Source organism: Tupaia chinensis, unplaced genomic scaffold (genome assembly GCF_000334495.1).
Source record: "Tupaia chinensis unplaced genomic scaffold, TupChi_1.0 Scaffold000065_1, whole genome shotgun sequence".
NCBI lineage: Eukaryota > Metazoa > Chordata > Mammalia > Scandentia > Tupaiidae > Tupaia > Tupaia belangeri.
The window spans coordinates 1,622,200-1,639,670 of record NW_006159523.1 but is presented as its reverse complement, the minus strand read 5'-3'; the positions used below and the strand labels follow the sequence as shown (position 1 = coordinate 1,639,670).

The following is a 17,471-nucleotide window of genomic DNA, read 5'->3' as shown; positions in this document are numbered from 1 at the left end:
GGAGATTAGGTGGCATTTGAAATTTAGGAAAGTTAAAAAAACAGACAAACAAGACAAAATCAAAACAAAGGCAACAACATATTTTCTTCTCCTTTTGCCTAAAGCAAAAGTACGTAATTGAGGGCAACCGTATTTCTGGCTCATTGGCTTATTTTTTCAGGTCATTCTCTCCCTTGTCATGTGCCTTTGGCCCTGAATACGAAATATCAGGCTTTATCTATTCAGCCTGGGAGAGAGGATTACAGTCTGTGGATTCTGATTGCTTTCCGGACGGTAGAAGCTGCATTTGTGTGTTTCTCATCCAGGATGGTGTAAAAGGATAGGCGCAGCCTAGAGTTTGGAGGACTCTGGGCCCATTCCTCATGGCGTTGGTAGACTGATCAATATAACTCAACATACATTTATTAAGAACCTGCTCTGTGCAAGACACAGGGGAAAATGCTGATAGAAAAACAAAGATGAATAAAACATTTCCTCTGACCTCAAGGAACTTACAATCTGGATGAAGTAATAAGATCCCATAAAAATTATGCAATGTGAGGAGAAAAAATGCCAGCAATGTACCATGGCAAATTGTGAGGTAAATAATAATCACTCCAAGTTCACTGGACATGAGACTTCATTTAAAAGAGTGAGCACGTCAGGAAGGTTTCGAGGGATGGTACGATTTGACAGCCAAGAAAACTTTATGCAAAATATGGTTATGTTTTATTTAGTTATATCTCAAGAGTCTAGTGCTGAATTATGAATCAGCAAATTCATTTCTGTAGGCAGCACAGCAAGCTCAAAGTCCCTATGCTAAAAATAGCCAATGAATCGAAACATGGTATTACTACAAATAAGATCAGATGTAATGATAGGTGAGTAAAAAGTAATAAGCACCATTTTCAGCATTTCCAACAATTTAAATTTACATGTAGGACTATATTTATATTTATGTTCAAAGATTTGAGTGATATTTACCTGTAGGCTCTTTTGACATTCCTGATATTATATGTCTTCGAATAAAAAGTGATAAAAGCAAATCAGAAATCACTTTTATGTAGCATAATTAGCATGGACACATGTGGGATATTTGCATAATTCAGTGTATATTTTTTAGGTAGCTTGTATACATGCAGACATTTGTACATATTATTCAGAATTATTTGTGAATATCTGATTTTTACAAGAAACTTAGTGAGGCAGTAACATAGGAAAAAATAGTGTTAGCAGTAAAATTGGTTAATTCAAAAGGTACCAGAAATCAGTTCCTTGAGAAGATTATCAGCTCGTCTATACTGAAAAATGTTGCTCTTTTTCACATAACTGGCACTAAAATAAACAAAGAACGTATATGTTCAGGTATGGTAAAAACATAACTGTATTTTTGTTAGACTAGTATATTTACCATCCATAGAAAATTTTCAAATGTGTTAGGTAGAAAATGCCTAATTTATTTCAGTCAGTTTTCTTTATATTACTCTAATATATTAGAAGTCTGCTGCACATAAAGACCTTCCAAGTCAGCTCTTTTAAAGGCTCCAGGTAAAATAAATTTATTAAAAATTGCATTTCTCCCTATTTGTTTTGCACCATACTTACCACATCTAAAATACTTATTGAAAAAAAAAAAGTCAGTTCAATGAAGAAATATAAAAATCCACCATCTATTCGGTATATTTGATAGAGAATGACACATGAGGTTGAGAAACTAGGGAGCTAATACTTATCTTATATGACAGCATTCTTTAACTGCAAAAAACAGAAACTGGAAAAAAACACAAACTCACTGAAATAACTGCACATTGATTCACAAAATTAAAGTACAAATTGTATAATCAGTTTTCAGAAAACAGAGGAGTAAGGTTCTTCTGTGAATCTGAGTTGTAAGAATGAGCAGTCTTTTTGGAATGTGGCAACCTAGATAAATAGGCTTCAATCTCTCTTTCTCTCTCTCTCTCTCTCTTTTTTTTTTTTTTTTCCTTTTGTGGCCTTCCATTAAGATTCACTTTTCTTGAAGAGTAGTTAGGTACATTTTGATGTATGTTCCCCTCACTTAACCAAAATGCTCTGGGCATACTGATGATGAATGCCATCAAATGACTTGAGATTAGGAATGTTTAAATTCCCAAAGGAAAAATTGAGTCAGCATCATTAGAAGAGTGAATGAGGATGCAGTGTCTGCTATCAATAAAGACAAAACTCAATAGTTTATTTTAAAGTAATTTACTTCTCATTAAATCCCTACAAGGCAATCATTTTTACTCCTTTGTTATGAGTAAACATGCCCAGGGAACAGTTAGTAAATATGGTTTCAAGATTTCAGTAAGACCCACATCAAACCTGTACAACATTTACAGCAACACACACACACACACACACACACACACACATGCACAAACTCCCAAATGCACACAAACATATATGTAGATCCTAATAGATTAAGATTTCAATTCAAATAATTCAGCTGTTTCTACCATTTTGATTTGTTTATGCTTACTTATTACACCATCTTTTGCCATTTGTGGGACTATTTATGATAGATTTATGCTGATCTAGTTACTCACCTGCACATTCTATTTGTGAACACTGACATATAAATGGATAGTTAGCATTAAGACTACTACTTGTGACTATAAAGAAGATTTTGATTGATTCCATCGATTATCAAATAGGAATAATGATAATGAATTCTTTTATAACATGTTCAGAACACCAACCATACACAGATATATATGACATGGTCTCAGCTCTCTTGCTATCTAGCTATGAGTGTCTTTTACAAAAACTAAAATCCAATGTAAATTGTGGAAGTAAATCATATAAAACTTTCTCCTTTTGCAGATGAAGAAAAGGAAGGGTAAATGGTGAACTAAAAGCTCTAATTAATACAATAGGTTAATGGCGGAATCATGGCTAAAATGCTGCCCTTTACGCTCAAACTGTAGTTCCTGGTGGTGTAGCACAGGAGCACTTGGTGAAGCCCACAGATCGTATGTACTGCAGAATTTCATAAAGAGGCATGACTTCAGATGTAATTGAAAAGGCTTGCTGTGTTAGTGCTAGTGGCTTGTCTTCAAGGAATAATGAAACTAAATTGATTGAGCAGGAGGGAAAATGGGAGTACAGAATAACCAAGAAAGGAAAAGGCACAGAAATGAGGGAATGCATGATATTTTAATTCATCAACTAATGTATTTTTTTATTTAGAAAAAGAGATTGTTGCTATATGGCATGTGCACTCTCCAGAGAGAGAGAGAAAGAGAGAAAGAGAAAGAAATTTGAAATCACTCCCTAAGGGAGATGGCCACACTGCAATCCCTTCTCTTCCACTCTCAGGATTTTGGGCATTCACATGCACGCACATGCGCCCAGTGTGAGTTTGAAGCTGCTGGGTCTGGGACTCAAACCTTGGTCAGTCATATGGGAATCCAGTGATGTAACCTTAATGCCTTCACCTCGTCCCAATTAATAAAATCAATTTGACTGGTTAGGAGTTTACGTAGGAGAGCAGAAATAAAAAATTGGAAAAAGAAAAAAAAAAAAAAGAAAGAAAGCTGAATCATAGAGTTGAAGGTGGCAGAAACTGAAATTTCCCTAATAGAACAGTGTGAAATACTGGAAAGACAGCTCAGACAGACAGTTGTGTTCTAAATATTGGCTCCACCAACTATCAACTGTGAGACTTTAGAGTCCAATACTGAAATATGGCAATAATAATACTTCCTTCCTTTAGTCAGAAATTGTGGTTGGCTAGTAGCAACAAAGCTTACTGCTAATGATTTTCTAATGAGAAGTCTGGAGCTATGCTCTCAAGGACTGGTAATTTGGCAGTATAATGCCATCAAGGGCTTTGGCTTCTTTAATCAAGCACTTATTACCTCCTATTTACAAGATAGCTTCTGGATGTCTTTCCATTGTGTTTCTGTCATAGATGTGAGAAAGGGGAAAGGACAACAATCAAATACTAGGTGAATTAGCAACCAACTCTCACTCATTAATAATTTTTCAATGAGGCTCTACTCAACATCTCCCTTTTACATCTTGTTTTCTGAAACTTTAGACATAAGGACACATCATCTAAAAAGGAAGGTAGCAAATGAAGTTTTTTAGCTTGACACATGGCTGCCTCTAACAAAGGCAAAGTTCTCTGAGTGAGAATTAGGGGGGAAAGGAGAATGTTGGGCATGCAAAAAGAAGTCGGAGCTATGTATGATCTTATATATTAGTTTGAGAATTGGGGAAAAAAGATAAGCTATGTTTTAAATACTTGATACATTCTAAAACCAGGAAAATTCTAAAGGCAGGATAGTTTTATGGAACAGCTGACAAATTTACCTTTTGATATTAAGCTTGAACTGAAAATGGTTTAGGCATCTCAAGGACAGATTTAAGGTAGGATATTGAGATATAAAAATATCTGCATAGTAAGGGGTAGAGAAGAAGCTTAATTGCTGGTGCTGCAAAAATATGGAAGTGATCTCTCTAATTGGTCACTACAACATACAGGAAAGGAGGCCAAGTGTTCAGGCTATAATTTGAAGAAGCTAGAGGCATCTTTGTGAGTCCAAACACCACTAAGGGCATCAGAAGTGGCTTTGAAGTTAACTTTGGTTCATAATTAGGAAAATACCTACCCTTCCACTTCCAGTTCAGCTTCTAATTAACTCAGGCAACTGCATTTCTCAATCCCCAGGCTAGTTGATACAGAACTGAAAATAGGGTGCTCCTTCAAACTTTAGGGCCTTTTTTTTTTTCTCTTTTGGTTCAGTTCATCCTTACAGATCCTAAGACAGAGATATTTTTACATTTCTTATGCTAAAAAATGGTCCATTGTTTCCTTAACTTCTCTCATCTAGGGAACTGTTTTTCTCACATGACTTTATATGTTAGCTAATGTTTCATTAATCAGCTCAACTTTCTTCATGTCCAAAGGTGTAGTAGAAAATAAACAACCATTAGGACCAGCAGATGGTGTAATAGTTGCTGGACTCCCAGGTAGTTGATTGCAGTTTGAGTCCCAGATGCAGCAGCTAAAACTCATGCTGGGTGTATGTGCTTGTGTGCCCAAGATCCCTAGAGGAGAATGGAGGAGAAGGGATTGAGGCATGGCCATCCTACTTAGGGGGGGGAGGGGGGGAGGTGATTTCTCACTTTCTGTCTCTCTTTCTCTCTGGTGAGCACATGTGCCCTATAGTAAAAATCTCTCTCAAAAGAAAATAGACAATCCCTTAAATACTAAGTTATCCCAAGTCTACGTGATGAAAAAACATAATAACCACCAGGACTATTGTGGACTGTCTACTTCTTGGCCTTGAAGAAGTCTCTCATCTCTTCTTTATCCAATCCCTCACACTTGCCCAGATTTAATCCATCATACTCTAGTATAACACCTAGTTTCTCCTAAATATTTATAATTTAGCTTTCAACTTTTTAAAAAAGAATTATTTAATTTAATTATTATTATTATTATAAATTTTACTAGAGAGAGATGAGTGGGGAGGAAGGGTGAAAAGCAAGCCACTGGGTCCAGAACTTGAACCCAATATGTCATGTGGGAGTCCAGCACCATGCTACTGCTGGACCTAGCTTGCTATTTTTTAAATAAGGTATTTGTTCATGTGATGTATTTTCTGAAATGGAATGCCATTCATTTTGGAATAATTGTTGATGTATGAATGATTGGAAAGACATGAGATAAGGAAATCATAATAAATTATGCATATATATATATATATATGTGTGTGTGTGTGTGTGTGTGTGTGTGTGTGTGTACACAGATACATATGTGCTACTTGGTCATTGGGGAAGTCATAATGCGGTTTTACATAGAAAAACATAGGCACATATGTCATGACTTTCCTGATGGCCTAATATTTAGTGAGACCTAGGTGGAGTGACAGCTATTAACGAATACATCAAACATATAAGTGAGAGCTGCAGAGTTTAGAAATGATAAAATATTTGAATGATAGAAACTTTAGTTACCCATGGTTCTTCAAAATGTATAGGGGCTAAGATTTTAACTTGATCCTTAAATAATTGGTGATTTTTCTTTGAGGCTAATAGTGGTTGGAAACCTTTAAAATATTAAATAAATTCTCAACTTTGACATCCTTTATTCTAAGACTAGGACCATTGGGACTACTGATAATTGAGGCAAGTGCTTTAGTCATTGACTTAACCCTGCAGGAATTTACAAAAAATAAAAAAAAAATAAATTTAGACAGAAGTATGTCAAGTTCTAGTCCTTTTTGCCTTTTTAGACTATTAAAGCCTATTTTTTTCATGAATATGTAAACATTATTTTAGTGATTCACTTAAAGATTTGGCAAAATGAACAATTCAGGGCTTTAGTACTGGGTCAATTAATGTGTATGACAATATTCTCAAACATTAATACAAATTTTTCTGTTATTATTGAATAAAACAAATATAGATATACACATTTTATGTGAATATTGGTTGCATACATATGTGTATATATTTAGTGTATATGTACATTCATATGTGTGTATAAGTATATATAAACATACACAGCTAATCCTGTTATAGGTAAGCACACTCTACTGTGTCTCTCATCCTAAGTGCAACAATAAAACTTGAATAAAATGAAGATTTTTAAGGCTCTAAATGCAAATAGTAGGAGGTATTTTGCGGAAGAAGCCTATTAAAAGTAAATCTAAATCTGTGGTGGGTTTACCATTTTTTTTTTCCTCTCCCTAGCCTGGATTAGAAACTGAAAAATAATGAGCAAAATAAATCCAAAAAACCTGAAGAAACAAAATAATATAGACAATAGCAACAATCAATATACTTAAAAATAGTAATAATAAAGATACAAATGAATGAGGTTGAAAACTTGCTCTCTGAGTAGATTAAAAAATTGGTAAACGTCTATCAACACTTCATAAAGAAAAAAGAAGAAATAAATTATAAATATTATGAGTAAAAGTAGATCTTATTCAGAGCTTGCACATGTACAATGAAGATATCAAACACTGTGAACAATTCTACCCACATTTTACACTTCAGATAAAATTTGGCAACTTAGTTGAACTTAAATGAAGCAAACCAATTCTTCTAAAGGTATAAAATTTTGAGAATTATTCAACAGGACAAGATAACCTGAATACTCCTATAACTATTAAATAAATTACATTTGTAGTTAAACTTTTTCTAAAAGAAAAACTGTCAAGTCCAGAAGGTTCTACTGGGAAATTCTATGAGGCTTTGAAAAAATAATTAGTATCATTTCTATACTGTTTTACAGAAAATAGAAGAAGGAATACATTAAAACTTTCTTATTAAAGACAAAATCTTGCCGTGCTGTGGAAACCTTTAACATATTGAATGAATCCTCAGCTTTATCTGAACTCATGGTCAGCCACACAGTTTCCAGCATACCAGTTTTGTTTTCTGGTAACTGTACTAATTTGTCATCCATGCCACTCACATGCCATTCAGACGAGTAAGACAAATTAGAACTAGATCCCCCAGCCCCATGTAAGTCATCTAATGACCACAACTCCAGCCACATCTGACTGCAATCAGAGATGGGGAGCTAACACTGCCCTACTAGCAAACCCGAATTCCTGACTCAGAAAAGTATGAGATATATTGAGTGATTATTATTGTTTTAAGTTTGAGGTGTTACACTGCAACCAGGCACATACACAGACGTTATAATAAAGAGGGCCCATGATATAAGTTGTAAGAGAGAACTGAATAAAGAAAAATGAATTGATATTGAGATGGTTGGTAGCATCAGAAGATTGTAGGCATTTACCAGGAGGCAGAAGTACTGAAATGAGAGCTGTGGGACAGAGAAAGGTGCTTGAAGTCGTTTCAGTCGTGGTGCGTACATGTGAGGTGGCAAGCCAAGGGTGTTTATTAAGGGTGTTATCACTGAATTGGAACAGAACAGGCCGTTGGAGTCAAGAAGTCAAAGAAACTGACAGGCCAATCTGTTTGTTGGATCATGAGTAGTTAATTCAGTTATTTTCATGCCTAAAGAGGGTGGGGTTTTGTGTGTTTTTCTATTTGTTCTTTTGTTTGTTCAGTTGTTTGTCTTTAAAACAGTGCATTTATATCACCCAACTAAAAGAGTGAGGGAAATTTGAACATTACGGTGGGAGAGCGAACTTTGTTTATGGAACAAATTATAGCAATGGACTAAGAATACAAATGAAGCAGTAATTTTGCACTAATGTTTGGATCTCAGGTATTTTGAGAAAAGGTTTTTACTTGCCCAAATAGCCATAAAATTTTAGGGATTTCTGCTTTGAAGCATACTTTTGGAACCCTGGTTAAGACCCCTGAGTGAAAGATACAAACAAAGATACACAGATTTGATGAAAGAGCATATAATAGTTAACTATTGCTAATAACTTGATCTTGACCAAGAGATCAGATTTTGTTGTGAGAGACAGAGAGAAAAAGAGGAGGATTTGATGCAATAATCCTCTAGCCTCCATTGGTTTTTACTATAGGGCAGGTGTGATATACAGTGAATGATTGTAAAATAAATAAATATAAAGTTAAAAGAAAATATGTTGTTGCATCAAAACAAAAGGTGTTAATGGGTATGTGCAAATGGGCAAGATGTCCACATATATTTTATTTTAGAGACACCTATAACCATGGCTAAGGCTACAAAAGCTTTTGTTAATAGGTTTTAGGAGCCGCAATCAATAATAAGAGTGATGATAATGAATATTTTTAAAGGTTTTTGTCATAGGGCATGTATGCTCTTCAGAGACATAGACAGATAGTAAAAGGGAAATTGAGAAATCACCCTCCTGGAGGGATTGCCACACCATAATCCCTTCCCATCCATTCTCCTTCCAGGATCTTAGGCATGCACACATAGAATCCAGTGTGATTTTTAATCACTGGGTCTGGGACTTGAACCTTGGTCAACCAGGTGAGGGTCCAGCAACATAACTGCTATGCCATTTGTTGGCCCCAGATGATAATAAACTTAAGGTTATAATGGTAACAAATTTGAAGTTGTATTGACAATGACATTTTCAAAGCCACTGTGAAGTTAATTATAGAGCTATGGTGTTCATTTTGTACTGACTGACAGTAAAGCAGAGATTACCAATACACAGATTTTTGAACCAATGGTTATGTGATTATATTTCTCTATTTCTCTCTCTCTTTTTTTTCAATTGCCTGAGGGTCCATGTGCTCACTAGAGAGACATGCAGAAATAAAGGAAGAAAACACTCCTAATGGGACATGATCATACCATAATTCCTTCTCCTACTTTTCTCTATCCCTAACAGGACTTTTGGTACACCTGCACATGTACCTGGCTTGTTTTCGAAGCCACAGGGCCAGGATTCAAAACAAGGTTAGGCACGTGGAATCCAGCTCCCTTAACTACGACTGGGGCCAGTCCTCAACAAGGCACACATTTATGTTAATTAGCATGACAGATCATGGAGTCAGCAAAGTTTGGTTATTGGCTACTTAATTAATGAACTAATGTTAGCAAATTATAATCAAACATAAATGTTGAAGTTGTGTATTTTTTTTAATATTCAATTAGGTATTCAATTGACAGAAACACAGACTTGGAGAGATATTTCAATATTGATGCCAACAGTGGAGTTATTACAACCGCCAAATCTTTGGATCGAGAGACAAATGCTGTTCATAATATCACAGTCCTCGCAATGGAGAGCCGTAAGTTGTAAGGTTTAAAATTAAAGTAGAGGACAATTAAAAAGAAGAACAGATTGTCCATGAGGTCATAAATTCAACATGATTTAGAACAGCTGCTTATTTGAATTGAACAAATACTTGATTATCCCAAATTTGTAAGATTTGAAATATATTTATATTCATTAGTTTTATTTCTTAATACTTTCAAAATTAATAAAAATAAAGAACTATAAAATATTGAGTCTAAGTTACTTTCAGAAGGTGTCTTGTCTTCTAGTCACATTTTATATATTGCATTTATACTGATAGAGATTGGGCGAAAGAGCATACAATAGTTAACTATAACTAATAAAAACACCAGATTTGAATAGTCTGATGTCAAACTAATTTTAGTGCCTGATAATAAAACTTTCAAAAATAATTCATAATTATATGCATAATAGGTATGTTGGTTAATATATATGCATTTATAGTACATGCATATATGAAGTAAATGTATATTCATACAAATATGAGCTAAAGTGTTGAATATTGAAATTCATAGTTCATTCATTCTTCTTTCAATAGTTTTTTAATCAAGGACTAAAAATACATACATATAATACATAAACATATATGTATATATGCACATGTATATATGCATGTGTATTTTATATATAGATATCTATACAAATATATACATGCATATTTATATATTTGGGTCAGATTATCTGTAACTACCTTTGAAATTATACTGTTAAGGGCCAGCTTGTGGCCTGGTAGTAAGAGAGTTGGATGCCACATTGCTGACTGCATGGTTGAGTTCTGGGTTCGGCTCTAGAAACATGCAGGGGACGCATGTCCAAAATCCCCAAAAGAGGGAGATATAGAGGAGAGGGAACTGTGGTATAACCAACCCTGACAGAATACTTTTCCCTCTCTCTTTCTGCCTCTCTGTTGATTGTGCATGCCTTTTGGCAAGTTTTTAAAAAATAGTGTTAGGATTTTAAATGTAATTTAAAGCTTGGTCATTTTGTTATTAGATCCATTCTTTAAAGCTGTAAACATTTTTTTTTTTTGTTAATTCTAATAATTTTTAATGCAAGTTTCTGAGTAAAGTGGCAGTGGAATGACAGCTTTGATATCAAACAGATAAGATTCTTTTATGATGGCAATTTAATGTTTAAAATTTTCTTATTTTTTACATTAATCACTGTACATCTTTACAGCATACAAAATAAATTTTCTCAACATGAATACATTGCATATTACTCCAATCAATAATATTACCTACATGTTATCATCAACAGATAAAATTCCATTTTTCCGTTAACGATTTTGCTTTTTTTGTCCACTTGATTATCTCCCTCTCAGCCCCCATTGTCAATCCTCCTTCCACATTATCTGTAGGATCCACTGTTGCTCTTTATACTTTCCAATCTTTCACTTTCTGCCATGGAGTGCAGACATTCTGTATATATTACATAAGAATGTACGATGTCTGTCTTTCATAGTCTAACTTTCTTCACTTAGCATTAAATCTTCCATATTCATCCACTTTCTATCAAATGCCAGGGTCTTGTATTTTATGGCTGAGTAATATTCCATAGTGTATATGTGCCACACTTTTTCAGTCCATTCATCTGTTCTTGGACATTTGGGTTGATTCCATGTCGTAGCATTTGTGAAAAATACTGCAGTAACATTTTTTTTTATTATTTATTAGAGAATCCATCTCAAGTAGGAAGAGGCTATGTAGCCATCACTATTCTCGACATTAATGACAATGCCCCTGAATTTGCTATGGACTATGAGACCACTGTCTGTGAAAACGCTCAAGCGGGGCAGGTAAGAGTCTTCAGAATATCTTGCTTCCAGTTTGTGATTCTTTTAAAAATACCCAGCAGCAGTTGCCTTTGAAATTATTCCAGCTTTAAGATAAAATATAATCAGCTTGTTTCAGCAAAACTAACACTTTGATGTGTAGCATAAACTAATATTAAAGGAACTTTCAAATTCTCATTTAATTGGGGTGATGAAAATTCCTCGGGAAGAAAAGGTAAACATTGTAAAAGCCCTGTTAAATGTTTAAAGGCTCAGACTCCTTTAAGGAGAAATATAGCATATTAAGCTTGATTGGGCCGTTTCCCCACATTACACAGCAGGGTGTAAGAACCTTGAAGTTCTAAGAATTAAGTGCAGTTCAATCTCAGTTCGGTTTGTTCACCCATATTGTTCAGTGTCTTATGATGTTTGCAGCAATGACTAATCGATTGGTACAGCATATTTCGGAGGTTTATAAAAGTAAACTCACACATGAACTTTGGAAAGGATCTGATTTGTTTTGCAGAATGCTTTTTAGATTGGGTTCATATTAGTACATCTGATCCTTTCCCTCTAGTTTATTCAGAAAAATGGCATTTATTGTGAAGTATAAAGTTGATCTGTCCTGATTCAGAAGATTTAGCAGAGCTCATCACCATGCTTCCATGTTTGCATTCTCTTTGCCTAGGTTATCCAGAAAATCAGTGCGGTTGATAAAGATGAGCCATCCAATGGACATCAGTTTTACTTCAGCTTAACAACGGATGCAACAAATAACCACAACTTTTCCTTGAAAGACAACAAAGGTATGTGTTACTATTGTCACTGTTGAAGCAGCAGGTACAGAACAGACTCTTTATGAAAGTACTTTTCTCCCTCAGGAATGGTGATTATGGATTTTTTTTACAGCAAGGATATTAATTAAAGGGCAATGAGCCCCTCAAGTAATTTTTATCTATGGATTTGCTGTCATGAAGGAGAAGCTGCTATTTAAATCATTTTAGGCTTAAAGCCAAATAAGGAGGAAAGGTAGATCTATCTCTCACTCTCTTTTCTTCCAGACAATCGCTTTCTTGTTTGGATACAAGTTCTTTGTCCAAATGATCTAATATGTTGAGGACCAGCTAAATCACTTAATAAGGACTATGCTACATTGACACAACTGGAGACATTAGGAAGATAATTACTCTTAACACCTTTAAACTAAATCAACGTTGGCTTCGTATTTTCAATAACATCAATTACTTTATTCTTACATAAAAATAGCATTAATCTATGTGAAAGATAAGGCTGTAGTCAAGATGTTAAGAAATATAAATATTTTTAAGAATTATTTTAACTTTATTCATTTATCTGTTTATTTAATTTGACCAAAGAGGAACAGAGCAAGAGAGAGAAAGTGAGGGAAAGTGAGAAAGCAAGCCGCCAGGTCCAGAACTTGAAGTGTAGTTGTCCATGTGGGAGTCCAGTAGCCTTAATGACCATGCCACCTGCTGGCCCCCAAAATATAAAATTTTAAATAATTACGTAACTCCAGCTCTTGCTAAATCACATTTTCCTGCTTCAAAGATAAATCACTCAGCAGATTTCTAAACATCAGTATAGAAACATTTTACATATACCTATTAAGTAGATTCAAGTTTAGCTTTAAATATATATATATATATGTAAATATATATATGTAAATATGCTTTAAATTGGCTAGAGAGTGTGTGGACTCACCAGTGAGTGACAGATAAAGTGGGAAGTCACCCCTACATGGGAGAGGGCCACATTGCAATCCCTTCTCTTCCATTCCTGTTTCAGGATTTTGGGAAAGCACACACATGTACTTGTCATGTATTTCAAGCCGCTGGGTCCAAGACTTGAACTGTGTAGGCAGCTATGTGGGTTCCAACTGCATAAACTACTATGCAATCAGCTGGCCCCATCAGCACTTTTAAAGGATGCATGAGAACCTTCTATTTATTATCTAATTTTGAATACATGTTTGAATGGGTTTTCGCTCAAGCTGCTTATTTTAACAGAAGCAGAATACTTTAAACTGACGTAAAGGGAGAATATTATTCTTCAAAAATATGGAAACTGTAATTCTTTCTTTCATTGGTGTTGATCATGTGAATTGGGTTTCAGATAAAAGTGTAGAAATAAATTTACTAGTGAAATACTGACTTATCTAAAGACTTGCTTTCAGAGGATGAATATTGTGAGAATTTTGCCTAAGGCCAACCCATCTTTCGTACAGAAAATCCAACTTTGACTTCAAAATTCAATCTGAGAATGATGTTATTTTTTCATGATCCAGTTCTCTGCTTAATAAGAATACTATCTTGTTCTTTTAACCATGTAAAAGGAAAAGCACTCCCTATGTGGGCAATCCCAAAACTTTCTGATTGAATCATAGCTGTAAAAAATAATTCTCAGCTCTTGGGTTCATCCAGTCAAATGTAGAGAGGAAAGTTTATGAACTTTACAAGAAGAATGTGAATGTATTTCCAATGTGTCATCATCCTCCAAAACTACCATGGTTGTGGCCCAGAAGATTTAGAGGATCTTCACACTACCACACAATTGAAAATTTCCTTGCATCAAGCTCAAAGTTGTCCTAGACAGCACCTTGGAGAAAACCATAGTGATAGAGAAGTCAGTTCTTTTGTCATCTTCCATCCTAGGAAGCAAATACAGAACATTATGAATTTTATCATTTTATTTCCTGAGCATGAGTTCTCTTCTCACAGGTTGAGCATTTTAGCTGTGCTCCTCAATTTGTGGTATGTGTGTCATTTGATGTCAGTTGGGTTAGGCTACAAATCAACAACTTTGAAAATCGTTCTGTCAAATCATAAATACATCTAGCATCTGTCTTGGTGGGAGGCAAAAGCATAGACATATATGTTATCATGAAGTGTATTGAATATACTCAAGACAGTGTCTTTCAATAACTCCATGCTTAGTTTTTCGATGAGTATCTTTCAAATTCATGCATTTTAAACGATTTGTTTATATAAAAATCTAACAGATGGAATCTAAAAATCAAACAGTTTTATTCCTGTTTCATCTATAATTGCATTTAATACATTTTCTGCAATCTAATGTGATGCCGTTCTGTACTGTTTGAGATAAAATGCATTTCAGCTTGCTCTTTATTAAATTATTGCTAGTTATTTTAACATTGGATATATATCTTATTGATACTATGGAAGGAAACTATATAGAAAAACCATACTAGATGAAACTGTAATTCTTATTTTCCTTTTTAAAAAGTTGTTAATTTCTGCACATTTTTAAAAATTAGGTTTATTTTTATTCATTTATAATTATTTTATTTAACTTTACTTATATTTAACTTGACCAGAGAAGGATAGAGCAAAAGAGAGAAAAGGGGGGAAGTGAGAAAGCAAGCTGCCTGATTGGGACTTAAACTGCAGTCACCCATGTGGGAGTCCAGCACCCTTAACCACCATGCCACCTGCTGGCCCTAAGTTCTGTAAATTTTAAGGAGCCCGTAAATTATGTAATTATTATTATAACTTAGCTGGAGAAATTGCTGACAGATTAAAAAAAAATCTATTTTTGATATGAAATCACTGTTAATGTCGAGTAGATTTATTGATCACTTTTAAAATTTAATAATTATGGGACCAGCAGTTAGCATAATGGCTATGTCGCTGGATTACCATGTAGTGGACTTCAGTTAGAGTCCCGGACCCAGTGTAGCACTCAGGCCAGGCACGTGTGTGTGTGTATGTGTGTGTGTGTGTGTGCGCGCCCAAGATCCTAAGGGATTGTGCTGTGGCCATCCACCCCCCCCACCCGCCTTGGTGGGGGGTGATTTCTCGCTTTGTCTCTCTGTTTCTCTCTGTCTTTCTGGCAAGCGCGTGCCCTATAGCAAAAACCTCTCTGGGAAAAAATAATTACTATATTTATTTAGATGAAAGAGAATATTGAATAGAAATTAAGTACAAATTACCTGCTTTATCATTGACAGAGTGTTTACATGAATGCAGTTTTAGTAACTATATATATCAAACGAGAATTTTTTAAAAATCTGTAATAATTCTTTTTTAAAATATTTATGCATACTCGATTTAAACAAATGAAGCTAGAGCAGCTTATCTTACGTTTTTAAATATCGGGCTTGGAACTTGTCAAAAAAGGATGGATTGTAAATTTTATCTGTGCTATATAATGATTCTACAAAAATATATATTCTGTTCATTTTTACTTTCTTCTCTATAAGCATATGGTTTGAAATTTAAGATAATTAAAAGGATGTATAACATGCCATTCTTACCAAGTTGCACTTTACATAGTGATACATCAACATTTTAATATTCAGTTTGACTTTATAACTCTGTAACTATTTCTTTGGCTATAACTGTGTAAAATAACATAAATATCTCAAAATATATGAAATTGGAAATATGTCTCTCTGTCAAAAGGAACTCAAAGAGAATTATTGAATAAAAACCTCTGCAACTCCGAAGCTTTCCCTGATTAAGGAATCAAAGTACACAGAATGACTTGAGGTTCAGAACGACTGATTCCATCAGAACTCTCATGTTACACATTTGTTTTCTTGATCCTAGACAACACAGCCTCAATACTAACGCGGAGAAATGGCTTCCGAAGACAGGAGCAATCTGTTTACTATCTGCCGATTTTCATCGTGGACAGTGGATCGCCCTCACTGAGCAGCACTAACACCCTTACCATCCGGGTCTGTGACTGTGACGCAGATGGCATAGCCCAGACCTGCAACGCAGAGGCCTACGTTCTTCCTGCGGGCCTCAGTACCGGCGCCCTCATAGCAATCCTTGCCTGTGTCTTGACCTTACTGGGTAGGTACTGTCTCCAGTGCTTGCTCTGTGAGAGCTGTCGCAATCGTAACCATGGGTCAGCAACTTCTTATGTTTTTTCCATTCCTTTACGGCGTCTTTTGGAAAATGAGCAGATATTCTACTGGATGCTGTTTTCTTATCAAACAACATGCAATCGTTGGCTATACTTTCCAGTATATAACTCAAAAAAAAAAAAAAAGACCAATTGCATTTTCAAAACAATAGTGTAGATAAATGGCTTATGATTAAAGTTAATGTTTTTTAAGATTTTTAATAAATTTACCTTTGCCAGCACTTTGATTTATCCCTACAGAATAGATATATTATACTAGACTAAACATTTTTATATTGTATTTTTAAAATATGCTTATTTCAGAAACTATGACTTTATATACTGTTGACCAATTGCATTTTCAAAACAATAGTGTAGATAAATGGCTTATGATTAAAGTTAATGTTTTTTAAGATTTTTAATAAATTTACCTTTGCCAGCACTTTGATTTATCCCTACAGAATAGATATATTATACTAGACTAAACATTTTTATATTGTATTTTTAAAATATGCTTATTTCAGAAACTATGACTTTATATACTGTTTCTTCAAAAAATTGTATTTTTAAAATATGCTTATTTCAGAAGGTATGACTTTACATCCTGTCTCTTCAAAAAATACATACGGTGACTTTATCAAATTATTTGCAAATCTTAAAAGGTTGCAATTTTAGCAATGCTAACATTGTAATTTTCTATAAAATATTAATATTTAATTGCAATTTCCCATGGTTGTTTTTATCATTTGGTTAAATTAAATTTATAACTCTCATTAGGATTGCAGTTTTGTAGATTTATGCAGCATCCTTTTAAAAATTGGTAGACATCCAATGTCACCATTGAGTAATGGGTTCATTCCAAAACAACATTCTCTTCACAGTGTAACTTCCAGTAACAAGGACGACAGGCACTTAACATTGCACTCAAGACTATACTGTGTGTTTTCTTGGGGTATAATAGAATTAGAAAGTTTGGTTGTAGACTATTTTTATAAAAGAAGCATTTTTTTATTTTTTAAAGGAATATAAAATTATTTATTGGCTACTGTTCACCAGTATTTGCAATAAAGTAAACAATATTCAATTGGGTAACATTCTGAATACTACAGAGTTACTGG

General features: G+C 34.4%; 1 protein-coding gene across 1 annotated transcript in view; it reads left to right on the top strand.

Annotated features, from left to right (window-relative positions):
• Positions 1-17,471, top strand: part of CDH7 (cadherin 7) — a 156,629-nt gene that overhangs the window by 115,158 nt on the left and 24,000 nt on the right. The window contains exons 8-11 of the mRNA XM_006141816.2: positions 9,542-9,678; positions 11,363-11,484; positions 12,149-12,266; positions 16,050-16,301. Of these exons, the coding sequence (XP_006141878.2) occupies positions 9,542-9,678; positions 11,363-11,484; positions 12,149-12,266; positions 16,050-16,301 (629 nt within the window). The remainder of the gene's footprint in view (positions 1-9,541; positions 9,679-11,362; positions 11,485-12,148; positions 12,267-16,049; positions 16,302-17,471) is intronic.